Genomic DNA, 18,779 nt, shown 5'->3' on the forward strand with positions numbered 1-18,779 from the left:
TTAACATCTTAAAACTGAATAATCTTTCTTGAAGATACTATACTCTTTGAGTTTGAAACCTATCAGATGTTTACTGAAAAAAAAAAGTGAAAAAAGAGAAATCATGGATGATGTCTAGATTTCTGGCTGGGCAAATGGGTGAACAATGGTGCTCTTCACTGAAATTGATAATACTGAAGGAGGAAATGATTTAAAGTAGAAGGAGTTTAAATTTGGGGCATGTGGAATTTGAGGCACTAGCTGGATATCCAAATAGATGTGACAAACAGACAATCAGGTATGTGGAAATCCCGAGAGACTGGGGATATACACTTGGGAGTTATCAATATATGAAACAGATTTGAGCCATGGGAGTTTGCAGGGAGTGATTAAAGAACACAAATGGTACGTTGGGGCATGACACTTACACAAGAGTCATTCAAGTAACACATTGGGCATTTTCTATTTTGTCCTAGCCACCCACAAATATTTCTAGGCATGGTGTCATCTACAGAAAGGATTAACAAATGAGCAGGAAAGAAAACAAGATAACGGAGACATACAGGAATTAAAGGAGGTAAAATAACAGGGGAATTAGCAGAGAAAGGCAAAAGTCTTTGGTATCATGATTTAGGGGAGATGTTGTTTAGGTCTGTGAATTACTGCCAGGGTTTACAGATTTAGTTCTAAGTTACCAAGGCTCTAGGACAACAAAGAGGTTCTCTCCAGCTCTTCTAAGCTGTTGCTCTAGTTGAAGATTATATGCTTAATAAATGAATAAACAGCTGAAGCCTGAGATTCATGGTAACCTCAGAATTTATCACCCAGTAGTCTGACCTTGCTAAACCACTGAATCATGTCTTCCCAGGTGTCAAATCTGATGAACCATGTCACTCTCAGGTCCTTTGGAGATGTAGACATTGATAACACATCATAAAGCACTACTAAATATCAATGATTCGTACGATCTGCCTCAGCATGTTATTAAGTTAATGGCAGGTTTCTAACGGAAGGTATTTTTTGAAGTTTTCTTATAGGAAATTCTAGAATAAAAGCTGATATTTGTATCATGTCATGGATTATGAGGCATTTTCAAACACAGTACCTCAAAAATATGACCTACATGATCATCCTATTAGAAAAGGATAATGAGAACAGATGAAGAAACAAAAAGCATGGAGAAGTTAAATAACTCATCTAAATTATTACAGTAAATTATTAAGCAGGAAAGCCAGGGTTAGTCTTCTAACTCATACCCATACTTGTTTTTTCCATGATTTTTAATTTAGTAGTATAAAACATACTGAATCCGTAATGAACAATTTCCTATATTTTCTTCCCTTTAGTCATTATATGGCATAGGCTAAGCGCTGTGCTTGGAAAGCCAGTGAGAAAACAAAGAGCAGAAAAGAGAAAAAAATACTAATAATGTGCCTTTAAATCTAGGTTCCTTACTATGTTCTTTTATATCTGTTGCCAAGTACTTTTCCTGAAGGTAATTACCAGTAATTATTCTCTGTGATTGCTATGTGCATGTCGCAGACACCACCATTACTCTAATTACAATACAGTCAGCCAAAGCTGGATTGTTAAATTTCAGTTCGATTCACTGTTTGTTTTGCAGACTATTTATAGATGTGACAGATGTATAGTGCTCAAAGACAATAATGGATTTGATACACTTTTCTGAAGCTGATATAAAATATACAAAAACATTAAAAGGAACAAATTGGACAATTTAGTGAAGACCACAGCTGCTAAAAGGATATTAGGATAGTTTCCCCAGGATTTTGAAGTCCCCTTGCTAAAATAACCAGTGAATTGTTCTTTCTGTAACATTCTCAAAATGAATAACTGCTATGTGTGAATATATTCTGAAGAAGTAATTTGAATTTATTGTGAGAAGAAAAGGAAGAATGAAATATTTTATTGCCATTTTTTAATTGTGACGAAATATATGTAACATGAAAGTTGCCACTTTAATCATGCTTTAAGTGTACCATTCAGGAGCATTAATTACATTCACAATGTTGTACAGCTCTATTTCCAAAACTTTTTCATCATCCCAAAGAGAAACTCTGTACCTGTGGAGTAATAATTCCCACCTCCCCTTTCACCCAAGTCTCAACCACTAATCCACTTTCTGACTATGAACTTGACTGCTTTAGACTATTTGGTAAAGTGCAATCATACAGGACTTGTCCTTCTTGTGACTGGGCTTTTTCATTTATCACAATGCCTTCCAGGCTCATCTGTGTGGCAGCGTGTGGCAGCTCTTCATTCCTGTCACAGCCAAACGATGCTCCATTGTGTGCATGTGCCACAATGTGTTCGTTCATTCATCTGTTGGACACTTTGGGTGTTTCTACTTTGGCTACTGTGAATAACGGTTGTGTGAACGTTAGCATACAAGTATCTCAGTCCTTACTTTCAAACTGTGGGGTATATACTCAGGAGTTAAATTGCTGGATCACAGTGGGTTTTCTGTAGTTAACTTTTTGAGGAACTACCAAATTGTTTTTCACGGTGTACATTCCCAGCAGCGATGTATAAGGATTCCAATTTCTCCCCACCTTTGCTTACACATATTTTCTGTCTTTTTGATGACAGCCATCATAGTAGGTATGAAGTGGAATCTCATAGTGCTTTTTTGACTTGCCTTTCCCTAATGACTAACGATAACGAGCATCTTTTTCACATGTTTATTTTCCACTTGCAGATCTTCTTTGGAGAAATGTCTATTCAAGTTCTTTGCCCATTTTTTAACCATCTTTTCGTTGCTGAGTTGTAGAAGTTCTTCATAAATTCTGGATATTAAACTCTTATCAGATATGTGATTTGCAAATATTTTCTCATATTCTGTGGGTTGTCTTCCACTGTCATGACAGTCCTTTGATGCACAAGTTTTTACTTTTAATACAATCCAATTTATCTACTACTTTTTCTTTTGTTGCTTCTGCTTCTGAAAAAACCACTGCCAAATCCAAGGTCATAAAGATTTGTTCCTGTTTCCTCCTAAGAGTTTTATAATTTATTTCTTATTTTTAGGGTCTTTGATGCATTTTGAGCTAAGTTTTGGGCCTAAGTAAGGGCCCAATTTCATTCTTTTTCATGTCATTACTCAATTTTCACAGTACTATTTAAGAGAAAAAGTTGTATTTTTAATAATTAAGATGCTGTGAATGCTATACTGTTCATCATTTTAAAGGCTGGCAATTCTCAGACAGTGAGTTATTTTTTTTCAGTATTCTAAGATTTTGATGTGGAAAATGACATCCTCTTTTTTATTTAAAAATGTTTGTGCACAGGGATGCCTGGGTGGCTCAGCTGGTTAAGCAGCCAACTCTTGATTTTGACTGAGGTCATGATCTCACAATTCATGAGTTTGAGCCCCGTGTTGGGCTTTGCGCTGACAACATGGAGCCTGCTTGAGATTCCATCTCTCCCTCTCTCTCTGCCCCTTCCCCACACCTGCTCTCTCCACCTCTCTCAAAATAGATAATTAAACTTAAAAAAATATTTGTGGGGTGCCCAGGTGGCTCAGTCAGTTAAGTGTCCGACTTTAGCTCACATCATGATCTTGCAGTTCATGGGTTCAAGTCCCATGTTGGGCTCTGTGCTGACAGCTCAGAGCCTGGAGCCTGCTTCAGATTCTGTCTGTCTCTCTCTGCCCCTCCTCTGCTCCCACTCTCTCCCTCTCCCTCTCAAAAATAAATAAAACATCAAAAATAGATTTAAAAAATATTTGTGCACAGTGAAGGAAACCATCAACCAAATGAAAAGGCAACCTACTGAGTGGGAAGAAAATATCTGCTATCGATATACCTGGTGAGGGGTTGATATCCAAAATACATAAAGAACTCATACAACTCAATAACAAAAAAACAAAACAAATAACCCAATTAAAAAATGTGCAGAGTATCTGAAGAGACATTTTTCTAGAGAAGACATAAAGATGGCCAACAGGTACATGAAAAGATGCTCAACGTAACTAATTATCAAGGAAATGCACACCAAAACCATAATGAGATACTACCTTACATCTGTCAGAATGGCTATTATCAAAAAGTCAAGAAATAACAAGTGCTCATAAGGATGTGGAGAAAAGGGACCCCCTTGTGCATTGTTGGTAGGGATGTACATTGCTGCAGCCACTACAGAAAACAGTATGGAGGTTTCTCAAAAATTAAAAACAAAAACATTAATTCAAAAAGATGTACATACCTCTAAGTTCATTGTAGCATTATTTACAATAGCCAAGATATGGAAGCAACCTCAGTGTTTATCCATAGAAGAATAAATAAAGAAGATGTAGTGCATATATAATGGACTATTACTTGGCCACAAAAAAGAATAAGATCTTGCCGTCTGTGACAATATAGACAGTCTTGGAGCGTATTATGCAAAGTGAAAGAAGTCATACAGAGAAAAAAAAATACTGTATAATTTCACTTATATGTGGAATCTAAAAAAAACAAACAAAATTAAAGAAAAAGTGACTCACAGATACACAGAACTAGTGGTTGCCAGAAAGGGGGGGGGGGGGCAATGGGAGAAACACGTGAAGGGGATTAAGATTTACAAACTTCCAGTTATAAAATAAACAAGTCGTGGAAATATGATGTATAGCATAGGGGAATACAGTCAGTAATATAGTAATAACTTTGTACAGAGACAGTAACTAGACCTATCAAGGTGATGATTTCATAATGTATAAAAACACAGAACCACTATGTGGTATACCTGAAACTAATATAATATTGTATGTCAACTATCAATCAATAAAAAAAAGGAACAACAGTGAAAAATAACCTGGTGGAAGCAACCCCAAAGTCATCAGCTGATGAATGGATAAACAACAGTGGTATATCCATAAAATGGGAGAATTATTCAGGCATTAAAAAATCCAAGTACTGATACAAGGTATAATATGGAAGAATCTTTAAAACATTTTGCTAAATCAAAGAGGCCAATCACAAAAGACCACACAGTATGTGGATGACATGAGAAGTCTAGAACAGACAAATCTAGAGAGACACAAGAATAGATTAGTGGTTGTTTAAAGCTGCGGAGAGTGGGGAATAGGCAAATAGATGGGTGATAGCTAAATGGTACAGGATTCCTTTGGGGGTTAATGAAAATGTTCTAAAGTTGATGTTGAGGATGGTTATAAATACTAAAACCCATTCAACTGTATATTCTGAATGGGTAAATTATATGGCACATGTGCTGTTTCTCAATAAAGCTGCTTTAAAAAAATGTTTTTAATCTTACTTTAAAACTGATAGATGTCCATTATCAAATTTAGATTAATACAGATAAAAAGAAGAAAATAAAAACAAGCATTAAGGAAAAAACACAGATAACATATTTATCTAAGCCAAGTATTCTGTAACCTAACTTTTAATGGCTGCATAGTATATTATATCTGAAGGTACTACAATTTATTTAACTAAATCTCTTTCATAGGATGTTTAAAACTGCACTGTCCAATGCAACAGGCACTAGTCACAAGTAGCTATTTACTTAAATTAGCTAAAAGTAAATAAAATTTAAATGCAGCTCTACATCTGTACTAACATTTCCAGTGTTCAACAGCATATGCATTTAGTGACGCCTATACAGATAGCACAGATATAGAACATTTTTCTCATTACAGAAAGTTCTATTGGACAAGACTGGTTTAGAATGTTTCCAAATTATTCATATTATAAAAAACTTCAAAGTTATTGCAAATAAACTTTATATATATATATATATATATATGTGTGTGTGTGTGTGTGTGTGTGTATGTGTGTGTGTATATATACATATATATAGAAACATATATATGTATATATATATGTCCAAATTTCTTTGGAATAAATACCTAGAAATAAGTCACTGGTTCAAAGGGCATACAAATTTTTCAGTTTTTGAAGCTCTGGATACAGGGATATGCCCATTTCCTTTATTAATTTAATAGATAAAGAATAGTGTCTTCCGTTTAAAAGCTGCATTGGGAATCACTATGTTGTATACCTGAAACTAATCCAGTTGACCCTTGAACAACATGGGTTTAAACTGTGCAGGTCCATTTACATGCAGATTTTTTTTCAATACAGTATAGTACTGTAAATGTATTTACTATTCCTTGTGATATTCTTAATATTTTATGTAGCTTTACTTTAAGAATATAACACACAAAATTTGTGTTAATCAACTGTTTGTTATTGGTAAGGCTTTTCAGTCAACTACTAGGCTCCTGGTAGTTAAGTTTTGGGTGGGAGTCAAACTCCCACTTCCGACTGTGCCCCTAATCTCCACATTGTTCAAAGGTCAACCGTATAATATTGTATGTCAACTACACTTCAATAAAATAAATAAAATAAAAGCTGCATTGATTTATGGTGGTGGTGAAGCGGGAAGAGAGGGACAAAGATCTCTACAAATAGGACACCAAAGATGGTAGTGTTGCAAATTCTACTATAGAATTTATATAGTAAATTATATAGAATTTATATATATAGTACCAGTCTGTACAGAAAGAGGATGTTGTCACATTACATTGTCTCCATATACCACATATCTTCAGTAACACCACTTTTAGGATTAAAAATGCACATCTGTTTATTGTCCATTTGTGTTCTGTTTTTTCATGAACCGATTTTTCTCAGTGTATCTTTCTATTAAGGATGATTATCTTTTTTCTTATTATCTTATAAGAGTTCTTGATATACAGAAGATATGAACACTCTGTTTTCCAAATACAATCAAATGTATTTCCTTAGCTTGTTATATGCCTTTCCTAGGAAATGTAAGAGGTTAACATTTGGATAGTAAAAACTGATACCTTTTCTTTAAGGAGAAGGTTTTCCCGATTACAAAAAAAAAAAAAAATCTAGTATTTTTATGTTGTTATTTTTTACAGTTCAAGTTAAGCTTTACGTTATAGAACATACACTGGCATATGACGTAAAGAAGGAACTGAACATAATTTTTTACTGATATTAGAGTTATTCCCAAATCTTAATAAAACTCTAAGAGGGAAATGTACTTTAGAATTTTAATAAAATTCACCCAAGTTACTAAGCAGACATCCAAACCAGTCATCCTTATCTGGAATAAGAAAAGCACATTTTTATATTTTAGCAATGCTGTCTTTGGGGTTTTGTTTTTTCCAAAAAAGTATCATTTCCACTCAGTAGAGGCACAGATCTTGTATTTTCTTCAAAATAAAGACAAAAATGAGCTACATGTAAAGAATTCCAGAAGAGGAAAAAGAAAAGTACAGAAGAGGAACCAAAGACTGAGATTTATTCCCAGATCCACGAAAGACACAACTCTACTGACCACTGTGCTTTCCTTTCACAAAATAAAAGACAATTTCCTTGAGAGGAGCCCCCAAGATTCCATGACAAATGTTTTCCTACTCTTGGTAGCAAACACCAGCATAATTTCTCACTGATGGATTAAACATTATTTTCCATACATAAAATTAAGAGATTGTTATTTTCACCTCATTTTCTACTGTTTCATTATGATTTCATTAGTCTCAAAAATAACCCAACTATGTCATACTAGGGGCAAAGTAACACGTTCTACTCTTTGTTTTCGTTCTCTATCTTTCAAGAGAGAATACCATTGGTAAACCCATATTTTATTTCAATTCTGCAAGTTCCACATTTCCAAATAAACATTTATTGTTTAAAAAATTTTTTTAAACCTTTATTTTTGAGAGAGAGACAGAGTGAGAGCAGGGGAGGAACAGAGAGAGAGGGAGACACAGAACCCAAAGCAGGCTCCAGGCTGTAAGCTGTCAGCACAGAGCCCGATGTGGGGCTCGAACCCACGAACCATGAGATCATGACCTGAGCCGAAGTCGGATGCTTAACCGACTGAGCCACCCAGGCGCCGCAACATTTGTTATTTTAAAAAAATCTATTCCTTCGAAGATCAATTCTAAAGCTTTAAAATATCACCCTCTCATCAAACAAAATACCTTCTCCTCACCGAGGAAGTCACTTCTGCCAGTCTCACATCACAACTGGTACATGTCTGTACCGTGACACTTACCACATTATATTCCAGCTCCAACGACTTTGAAGTGTGTCTGCTTCCCCTGCTGGCCTGGGAGCTCCCTAAACTCAGACCAAGTTCTACATAGTTATCCCTCATCTCTAGTTTCATCCAAGCATTTGGCACAGAATCTGAATAATAAGACCTGGTATCTTCTGTTAAAATGACTGGACAAATCTTGTCCAAGAGCAACTGCGCCCCCCCTTTCTAATCATTTAAGACCCTTGTTTGTTCTTCATATTCCTTTAATAAATACCTATCCAAAGCAATGCTCTTATTTACATGAAGCTAGGGTTTATAAATAGGGGGAACCCTTTTTTTTTTTTTTGCAAAGGCGGCACTATTTTTAACAAAGTACTTACACATTAATGGAGTAAAATACTGCTTGTGACACAGGTTATTAGTGTTTCCATTTACACGTAGAAAAACTGAAGCGACAAAAGATTAGAAATTTGCCAAAGGTAATGGCACTAGCAGATCACAGGGTTAGAAGCTGAGGGGTTCCAACCATATGTGTGATGGACTTTTCACTACATCAAGCTAGTCTCCAGACAAATAACCTTTTGACATAGCATCGGCTGTACTAGAAATACTTACACTGACCCCAGCGACCTGTTCTTGGGTTCAAATAATTTGGATAAAGACCATTTGGACGATCCATTTTCTGAAGTAGTTTCCGAATATGCATGACCTTAACAAAAATAAAGAATACAATTAATAAAGTAAATGTCAACTAGGCTTTGTGGTTTTTCCTCACTCAGAACCTACACCATCTCCCGTGTGTGTGTGTGTGTGTGTGTGTGTGTGTGTGTGTGTGTGTCTGTGTGTGTGGTGGTGGTGGTGGTGGTGGTGGTAGTGGTCAGGAAAGGCTTCTACTTTATAAATGACTCGTTATTTTTACCAGATGATATACCACCATTATTTAAAATTCAAGAAACAATTGAAAATATGAAGAGCACAGAAAAAAACTAATTTAAATGCCAACATTTTACTATCCAGAAATAACCATCAGAAACATCAGTAATACACATCATTCCAGACACATTTAATATGTACATATCTAAATATAAAAACAGAAATAATTTCAAAGAAATGGAATCATAAAAGGACATTTATAATAAGAAGTATGAAACTAACCTGAATAGGTGAAAAAGTGAACTAAATTACTGAACTCTAAATATCGATCCCATAATAGAAATCCTGAAAATTCCTAAAATCCCCCAAATTTTGATTCCTGAAAGATCTCCCTAAAGCTACGGAGGAAAGAAATCACAAAAATATATTAAGAAGCTAGAAACTTTCTCAGGGACTTTATCTGCATTCATCTATACACTGGATGGATTTTGAGAGTGCACAAATGTATTCTACTCCTTGTATTCTTATTTGAGAATGTTCCTTTTACCTCTGAAGGATAACCTGCTCAGTATGCATGACTTGGGGAAACATCTTCACAGAACCTTATATATACTTCATTATTTTCTGGCTTGAGCACAGCACAAATCCTGTTAGGACAATGTCTTGGTCATCTTTCATTTGGCTGGACTTTGTCATTAGGCGGTTTTAGGAACTGGCCCAAGGATGGTGTGTTGTCTGTGTTCTTTCAAGGCTGAGACCAACTCTATGTACAATCCCAATCTGAATAATTCCGTGAACCACGATTAGGCAGTTTGAAATGATGCCATTAGGGATAATAAAATATTACCTTCTTTTGTCTTCTGAAAATTAGGCATACGTTGAATCCTCTCTGCCTCTTTCAGCTGCCTTTCCTTTCTGAATCTTTTTATCCATCTCTTTTTTACTGTCGATACCTTTACTAGCTTATCTCAATTTTGTCTTCTAAGTCCATCATTGTCTTTGAACACCTCCTTTGTACTGCTTCCAATTTGGCTTTCATTTTTGGTGGTAACTGTTTCTTGCAATTTGTTACCAATAGCACATCTTAACTGTCTCTGAGCACTCTATTTCTGTTGATACACTCGTTTCACAGAGAGGAGGGCTTCATTATCTTCCCTCTCATGGCAATGTTCGGTCAGGATTTAATTGCTATTTCCTGAGAAGTATTTTTTGGGCATCTCTTATATATCCTGTTCCTTCCCTCTTTTTTTCTGATAATATACCTCTGTATAAATTCTATCCTTGTTCTTTCCTGATGAATTACTCATTGTTATTTTCCTTGAACCAGCTATTTACACAAGGATGACATAAAAGGCCAGGAAGAGACCGGACGCCTTTGCTTTTCCCCAGATAACCGAGACTAGCAATGCGGTAGCACTGCTCATAAAAGAAAATGTGTCATGCATTCTCTTCCCTCACCAAAGTTTCCTGAGAATTCTGTTATCCTAGCTTCTCAACACGCCTGTAGAAGGGTCCAAAGAAGCACCCACCATCAGTCCGTGACCCTGTTCTCAATGCTGCTAATGAGGACTTCGGTTCTGCACCTCTAGACATACCATTTATTTCAGGGAACTATGCTCTTCTGGTTTTTTATTCTTGAAATCTGCAGCCACAAATATCCTCTCTTGTTTCCCAAACCTCTCTGCCCTTGATTACGGCAACCTTTTCTCTTATTTTGTGGTGTGAAATATCAAGTATCTCTCAATTCTGTTAAAAAGGGAATTTGCAGTTCTCTCTCTCCTTCCTGTCACTTTTAGGTGATTCCTATCTGTCAGATCCTCTACTTCAGAAATACCATATGCTAGATTACCTTCATTTTATACATTTATCAGCTTTTAATCTCTTCATGCTTTTTCTTGGTTTCCACTATGATGGTCTCCTGCTTTTCCACGTTAGTAAATTGTTTTTCAATTATATAAAGTCACTGCTTTGTTGTTTTTCGTTTATTTATTAATAGAAATATAACGTTTTAAGATCTCAATTTGTTTCTTCAGTTCTGCAATCTTTTTGTATCATTATTTCTTTTGAGTTATAATTTTACTGAGTTCACTTGCTATTATAGTATAAATTACAGTGACTTCATGAAATTTGAAAGTGGGTTCTTTATCAGTCTTTTACATGCTATTTACCACCACGGTTTTGTTACTACCCTGTTGCAGTATGTTTATATACTTGCCACGTTTTCCCTCTGCGTCTTGCTCACGTTTAACAGGGTCGGCTCTGACCTGAACTTTGGTTTGATATGTTACAGCTGCAGTGTCTCTGAATTCATCCCTACTGTGTCGGGTGGGTGAGAGGGGAGTATTCCTCCCCTCCTGGACACAATCTGAGATCTGGAGTCCCAGTGTTCAGGGAAGATGGAGGCAAGACCCCTCGGGAGCTGTGGACAAGTGAACACCCCACACCCTCCGCACTGGTGTCCTCTGTGAGACGGACTGATGGGGAGTGCCAGGAATCTGATGACGTGCTTCCTTTGCCCAGTAAGGGTTGAGAACAAGGTGGGAAACAGACTTAAGTACCATGCCACAAGCTTTCTGCTTCTTGGCTGTCACATACTTATGACATGAGACTGCAGCCTCTCCTCCTTTCATTGCTATGGATAAATGTTTGCCGGTCTTTAAGATTTTTGTTAATTTCATCAGGAAAAGAAAAATTTTGTGTCTTCCTTCACTGCTGTCTTTACCTGCAAATTCTTCTCAACCGATGAAACAGCTCACACATAGAAAGGAATATACACAGATTCCACTCACATCCCAATTTAAGAAATGCAACACTACAAACACCTTTGCTGCACTGTTTATACATTTACAGAGCACGGACTCTGTCCTGGATGTACTCACAGCTCTGAGTTTTATGTTCATCACTTCTGAATTCCCATACAAAACATATTATTCAGCTCTGCTTGTTTTTAACTTTTTAAAAAAGGTTGTATCATATTCTTTTAATTGATAAATATAATTCAATTCTTCCTACTGCTGTACTGAATTTTATTATATAAATTGCTAATGCAAATGATTATTCTATGTATAGTATGGTATAAATGTACATATCAAAGAGTGGAATTGCTGGGTCACAGGGTATATGTATTTTCAACTTCACTAGATTTGTCTTTTAAATTTAAGCCTTTAATGCTCCTCAAATGGTTATAATCTGCAATGCTGCCCCTGTCACAATGTTTCCACATATATATGGATCTATTTAAGGAACATTTATTCTGTTCATCAGTCTATTTGTCTTTATGCACCAACACTTCCCTGTGAGTGTCGATATGGGTAATGCAAACCCACTCCACATTTCTCCTCTATATAAATTCTAGAAGAATCTTGTCAAGTTTCATTTTTTAAAAAGAAGCCACTGGAGTTCTAAGTGGCACTGAATTAACACTACAGATCAATCTGGAAAAGACTAAAGTTTTTATGATACTGTTTAGCTGTACATGAACAGAACATCCTTCTCCATTTACTTAGGTCCTCCTCAATGTCATTCAAGTGTTTTGAACTTTATTTATCTTTTGTTAAGCTTATTTGTAAGGAAGTTACACTCTTGTTCCCATCACGTAAAGTTCCTACCACATATGTTTGTTAACACTGATACTTTCTTGCCTGTTGTAGTTGGTGCAGAGAAATGCTGGTGATTTTTCATACGTATATTGATCTTCTATTCAAAACTATAAATATGCTCTTATTTCTAATAGTTTAAATACAGATTATTTTAAGATTTCAGGTGGATAATCATGTAATCTGTGAATGATTGTTTTTTTTCCTTCTTCCTTTTCAATTCAATTCAATTCTTTAACTTTCTGTTCACTTTGTTTTTCTTGTTCTGGGGCTAGGGACACTGCAACATGATGCTGAATAGAGATGGCAACAGAATTTTCACAAAACTACTAGTGGTTACACTTCTCAAATAACAGTAAATATTGTAAAGAGAATGGACATTCCTTTAGATAGTTTAAAAAGAAAAAAAAAAGGGGGGGGGCCCAGAGTACTGACATACACCTTCCTGGAAAGGCAAACATTTTCCAAGCAACGATCGTTCGGTAAATCTTAAAGAAGTCTTTTATGATAAACAAAGAGAAGGCGGTGAGAAAACTGACCTTCTTGTAGTAGACGGGGTCCCCTGTCAGGTAGCTGAGGTGGACAAACTCCATGTGCAGTGTACCAAATTCGGCAAGAATGCTGCTACCTGCAGATGCCCAGCCCCAGTTCCGCCCTACTCCACTGAGGGAAGGCAAAGGTCAAAGGAGACAGAATTGGAAAAAGACCAGAACATTTTTGTAATGAGTACATAAACTTTAATTCTTTTAGAAATTATTATATCGAACACAATAGTTTGTTTATATCTAACAGATTATTATTTATAACTTTTTTTGAATAGGTACTATATCCACATGTTTTAAAAATCAAAACAATACAGGAAAGTATACAGTAAGTAAATAGATTTCATCCCTGAAATCTCACGTCTCTTCACCCTATCAGGCCCCACAGATAATCACTTGCATTAGTTTCTTATGCATTACTATGCATATATAAGCAATCCAAATATCTATTATTTCCTCCTCTATTACACAAAATATAGCAAAGTATACATACTGCTCTGCATCTTGCATTTTAAGATACACTGCAGGGGTCTTTCCATAATTGGTTCATCAACAACTTTCTCATTTTTTTTTTAAACAACTGTACAAAATTCTATGGTATTAATGATTTTCAATTTGAATGCCCCACCCCAGAGGCATATGAAAATGTGTGAGAGCATTCTGAGTTGTATCGAACCTTGAAGGTGCAATTTACGTTTATTGTGTTAGGGCCAAAGATGTAAAGTGCCCGAGAATGGTTAAGTCAGTGTCATACAATAAAGAACTGTCCTGCCCCAAATTCTGATATACATGTGTAAAACACCACTATATTACACAAACATAATTTAATCAATCCTCTGTTGGTGGTCCTTCAGCATTTTTCTAATATTTTGCTATTAGTAAAGACTTTGACAGTGAATAATCTTATGTACATCTTTTTTTGTGCTTATATATTCCTAGGGTATCTTCCTGCCTTTTTTCAGCCTGCCTTATAATTTACTGGAAGCTAGACTATATAAATGAAAAAGCACAGACACTTTGAACATTATATTCTTTCTAAAGGTTAAGTTCCTTCTGAAACACAGGTTGAGTGCAGGCAGACTTAAGGGGAGTCTATTTCCATTTTACCTCTATTTCTAGGGAGTGCCCTCTGGGACTGCAGCTGGAAGTCTGGGGTGTTAACAAGCGCCCTTTACCTTGGCAGCCTTAAACACTAATATCTTTCTCCCCAGTACCATGTGGCTGTTACATTTTTTTCTTTGCCCTTTAGCCTCTAACCACGATTTCCTTCTAAGTTTCCTTGAGTCTTGCCCCCATGCACATAAAGTTACAGAATCAGCCAACAATTTGAGGGAAATGTATAAATTGCTGGGCTTAGAAATTTCTCTGCAATTCCTTCCTGTCTTGAGATTTTGTCTCTCATGCCTCAGCCACTCTGGCAACTCTACCTGAGCATAGTCTCCTCTGCCCCAAATGACCACCCCTTGAGGCTTGGCCTCTCTGCCTGCACAATGATTTAAAACATGTCCTCAGGAAAAAAGCCAACATTTATATGGATATGACCTTCTCCTAGAAGTCCTCCCTCAGTTAGTTGCTCCAATGCCATTAAACTGCTTTGCTTAGCTGTTATGATTGGTTTTGTTATGGGAGGATTAGTTTGATACGGTTGGAACAGGAAGTCTAGGTTAATTATTCAAGTAGCAGAGCTCATGGATTATTTCTATGAGAACTCTAAACCATTCTCCAGGGTCTTTTCTACTTTCAGGAGGAAGTAAAAATACAAATCTTTCTCTTATTTTATACCCACTTGTATGCCGCCAATTCAATATACATTATTATTTATCTGTCTTGAGAAAACATTAAAATAGATAAAGTTCTTTAATTATTTGGTGCTATTTTCATATTGGCTTTGAAAATACGCTAGGAAAATACCACAAATTTTTTTTTTGTAGCTAGAAGTGAGAATCAAAGAAGAAATACGAATACAGTAAACTACACAGAACAGTCATTCATTTCCAAATATTAAGTGCCTAGTATGCTCTGGGAGATACAGTATTGAACCTGACATATAACATTCCTGCTCCTACATTAAATAAGACCATTTTAAATAGTGATAATTTCATACAGAAATTAGAATACTAAGTACTAGTGATAGAAGGTAAGTTAAAAGGTTCTTTATATATAGTGTTCAGAGAAACTGTTTCTGAAATGACACAATTGGCACTGAAACCTATATTAGGAGAAAGAGCCAGTGACAAACAGATCTGGAAGAAGAGAAATCCCAGTAGAGGAAACAACAAATGCAATGACCCCGAGGAAAAGGAAGGTGGCTGGTGTGGCTACAGCTCAGGAAGGGGAAGTGAATGATACAGGATGAGGTTCGACAGCTAGATATAGTCCAGACTACACAAGAATTCTGGTAAGGCCATGCTAAATTAAAAAAAAAAAAAATTCTGAGTGTAATGGAAGGTCATGAAGGATTTTAAGAAATATATCATATGTAAGGAATAAAGCGTACCATTAAGAAAGACTACCTAGGCATCAGTGCGGTGAATGGATTACAATGTGGTCAAGTATAAACACAAAGTCCCTAGGAAGTCTAACAGCTTCCTCTTACCTAAAAACTTTGTCCAAAGGTCCCAACATTGAATGCACTGAGAAGAAGTGCATTGAAACACTTTTCAAAACACTAAATTCTAAACAAGATTGTTCACATACTTGACACCCAACCTCACAGGAACGATCTAAAATGTTAAATTTGATATCTACCTATATTCCAACAACTTGGAAAAATAAAAAAGTTAAAAAAAAAACCCTAAGAAGAAGGTATAACACTGGTGAGGTGATGAGCTGCCAAAAACAACCAGATCATTATTTCATCAAAATGCTGTAATTTTCAACTAATCAAAAATAAAAGGGGTAGATATTAAAATGTACATATATGTATCAGAGAAACTGAACAAAAAATATGTAATGACTACCAAAAAACAAAAACAAACAACCAAGCAAAAACCATGATCTCTCTGGACTGACCACCAGCAACTGGAGTTTAAAAATGTTTGATAAGCTTCTGCTGATTTACAAGGCAAATCAACCTGTGTCCTACATCGTGTTAAATGTTTTTCATAATAAGTGATCTATATTTTGTTTTTGTTTTGTTCAAAGTCCATTGAAAATCTTTAATCAATGAATTCAAGGAATGAAATAAAGTTTTTAGCGTATTGCAATGATTAAAAACAAATAAGTCACACAGAGAAAGACAGATACCATATGTTTTCACTCTTATGTGAATCCTGAGAAACTTAACAGAAGACCATGGGGGAGGGGAAGGAAAAAAAAAAAGTTAGAGAGGGAGGAAGTCAAACCATAAGAGACTCTTAAAAAAATGAGAATAAACTGAGAGTTGATGGGGGGGGGGTAGGAGGGAGGGGAAAGTGGGTGATGGGCACTGAGGAGGGCACCTGTTGGGATGAGCACTGGGTGTTGTAGGGAAACCAATTTAATAATAAATTTCATATTAAAAAAAAAATAAAGCACGTGAACAGGTTGACACTGAAATTTACCTCAGCAAAGGAGGAACTAAAAAATTAAATGATGTAAATTCAACCAATGTATAATGTTTAAATGGGTATATCTTGATTTATAGGAAGACTCTTGATGGAGCTCCTATTTTAAATTAAATATATTTATATATACTTCAGTGGAAAAAAATTGAGAAGACTTATGATTTTGCATCAGCTAAATTGGAAGAAATACTAAAGCCAATTAAAAATAGAAGTTTTACACCAAAAAACCCCCAAATAATCCAATTAAAAAATGGACAGTGGACTTGAATGGACAATTTTCCAAAGAAAACAGAACAAGAGTTAACAGATACATGAAAAGATGCTCAACATCACTCATCATCACACCTGTCAAAATGGCTAAAATCAACGACACAAGAAAGAAAAGGTATTGGCGAGGATGTGAAGAAACAGGAACCGTCTGACACCACTGATGGGAATGCAAGCTGACGCAGCCACTGTGGAAACACTATGGAGGTTCCTCAAAAGTTAAAAATAGAATTTCCATATGATCTAGTAATTCCACTACTGGGTATTTACCCAAAGAATATGAAAATGCTAATTCAAAAAGATATATGCACCCACACGTTTACTGCAGCATTATTTACAAAAGCCAAGATAGAGAAGCAACCCAATTTTTCCACTGGATTAAAAAGATATGGTATGTATATATAGATATAGATACAATGAAATATTACTCAACTATAAAAAATTAAATCTTGCCATTTGCAACAACATGGTTGCATCTAGAGAGCATAATGCTAAGTGAAGTAAGTCAGAGAAAGACAAATACCATATGAGTTCACTCGTATATGAAATTTAAGTAACAAAACAAATGAACAAAGGAAAAGATACAAAAAACAAAAACTCTTAAATACAGAGCACAAACTAGTGGTTGCCAGAGGAGAGGTGGGTGGGCAGACTGGCTGATGAACACTGAGAAATGTTTAGAACTGCTGAATCACTATAACATATACCTGAAACTAATATAACAAGGTATGTTCATTATGCTTGAATTAAAAAAAAAAAAAAGTTTTATGTAGAAAATACTCTGAGTGAAAAGAATCACATCTGTGAAAACAGCCAGGCTAAAATATTTACACATTTTAAATTGCAAAAAAATGGAGAAGTGAGAATATTCTACTTTTGAGCAGAACTTCCTCTGAGCAACTGTAGAGAGAATACCTTCTCAAATAAAAGCATACAAAAGAGTCAACTGAAGGTGCCAATAATTTCAAATTTAGATAAATATACAAGGATATAGGTCTGTGTGTGTTTAGAAATGGTTTCATTTTGAGAAATCATTTTTGAACAGAACTATTTGAAAGGTCACCCAATAAAATAAAACTAATTTGTCAGTCTTTAAATGTGAGAAATTAAGTAAATAATTTAATTGCTCCTCCATTCACTCTTGAGTGTAATTGTACCCTTAATTGTACACTTATAAATAAAACGCTTACTGGTTACCCTCATTATATGAACGGCATAACATGTTTTTTAAATTTAGTGTAACGTAAATATTTTCCCCATGACACCATTTAAGCGGGTGCACATTACTTTCTTATGTACTACCAAAATCTGCTTACCCAATCACGTTCCTCTTGGACGTTCAATATGTACTTATGTCTCTGTTTTCATGAAATATGCTATGATAAATACCATTTCATATATGTCTCAGTCCGTGCCTCCAATCACTTCCTTATAGGAAACTGCCAGAGGTGGAATTGCTGGGTCAAAAGGAATAGGTTTTAAGGGATTCTGATAGATATTGACAGACGCTTCTTCAAGGATGCTAGGTACAAGGAAAGCTGTGATGTAAGAATGACCTTCCCACATCCTTATCCACAAGAGGTGACATTAAAAAAAATAAAGCCTTCCCTATTTGGCAAAAAATAAATGCAATGGTTTCCTTTATTTTTATTTTAATGTGAAATCTTATTTTTGTTACATTTCACTCAATGGGGGAGAAGGGAAAGGTCACAGAGTCAATGATTTAAAATTCAAAAGATATGAAACAGACTTTTAACTACAGAGAACAGATGGTTCCCAGAGGGGAAGGGATGTGGGGATGGGCTGAAGAGGTGATGGGGATTAAGGAGTGCACTTGTCCTGATGAGTATCAGGTGATGGTACGGAAGTGCTGACTCACCATGATGCACACCTGAAAGTAATGTTACACTGCATGTTAACTAACTGGAATTTAAATA

The 18,779-nt window shown here is 35.7% G+C and overlaps 1 protein-coding gene across 2 annotated transcripts in view; it reads right to left on the reverse strand.

Moving 5' to 3' along the window:
• The window catches only part of MAN1A2 (mannosidase alpha class 1A member 2), a 178,989-nt gene that overhangs the window by 58,796 nt on the left and 101,414 nt on the right, over positions 1-18,779 (reverse strand). For both annotated transcript variants that reach the window (XM_047870244.1, XM_047870245.1), the window contains exons 7-8: positions 13,028-13,151; positions 8,635-8,728 (exon numbers count right to left, since the gene is read on the reverse strand). In XM_047870244.1, coding sequence (XP_047726200.1) covers positions 8,635-8,728; positions 13,028-13,151 — 218 coding nt within the window. The remainder of the gene's footprint in view (positions 1-8,634; positions 8,729-13,027; positions 13,152-18,779) is intronic.

This window comes from Prionailurus viverrinus, chromosome C1 (assembly GCF_022837055.1).
Source record: "Prionailurus viverrinus isolate Anna chromosome C1, UM_Priviv_1.0, whole genome shotgun sequence".
In the NCBI taxonomy this organism is placed as follows: Eukaryota; Metazoa; Chordata; class Mammalia; order Carnivora; family Felidae; genus Prionailurus; species Prionailurus viverrinus.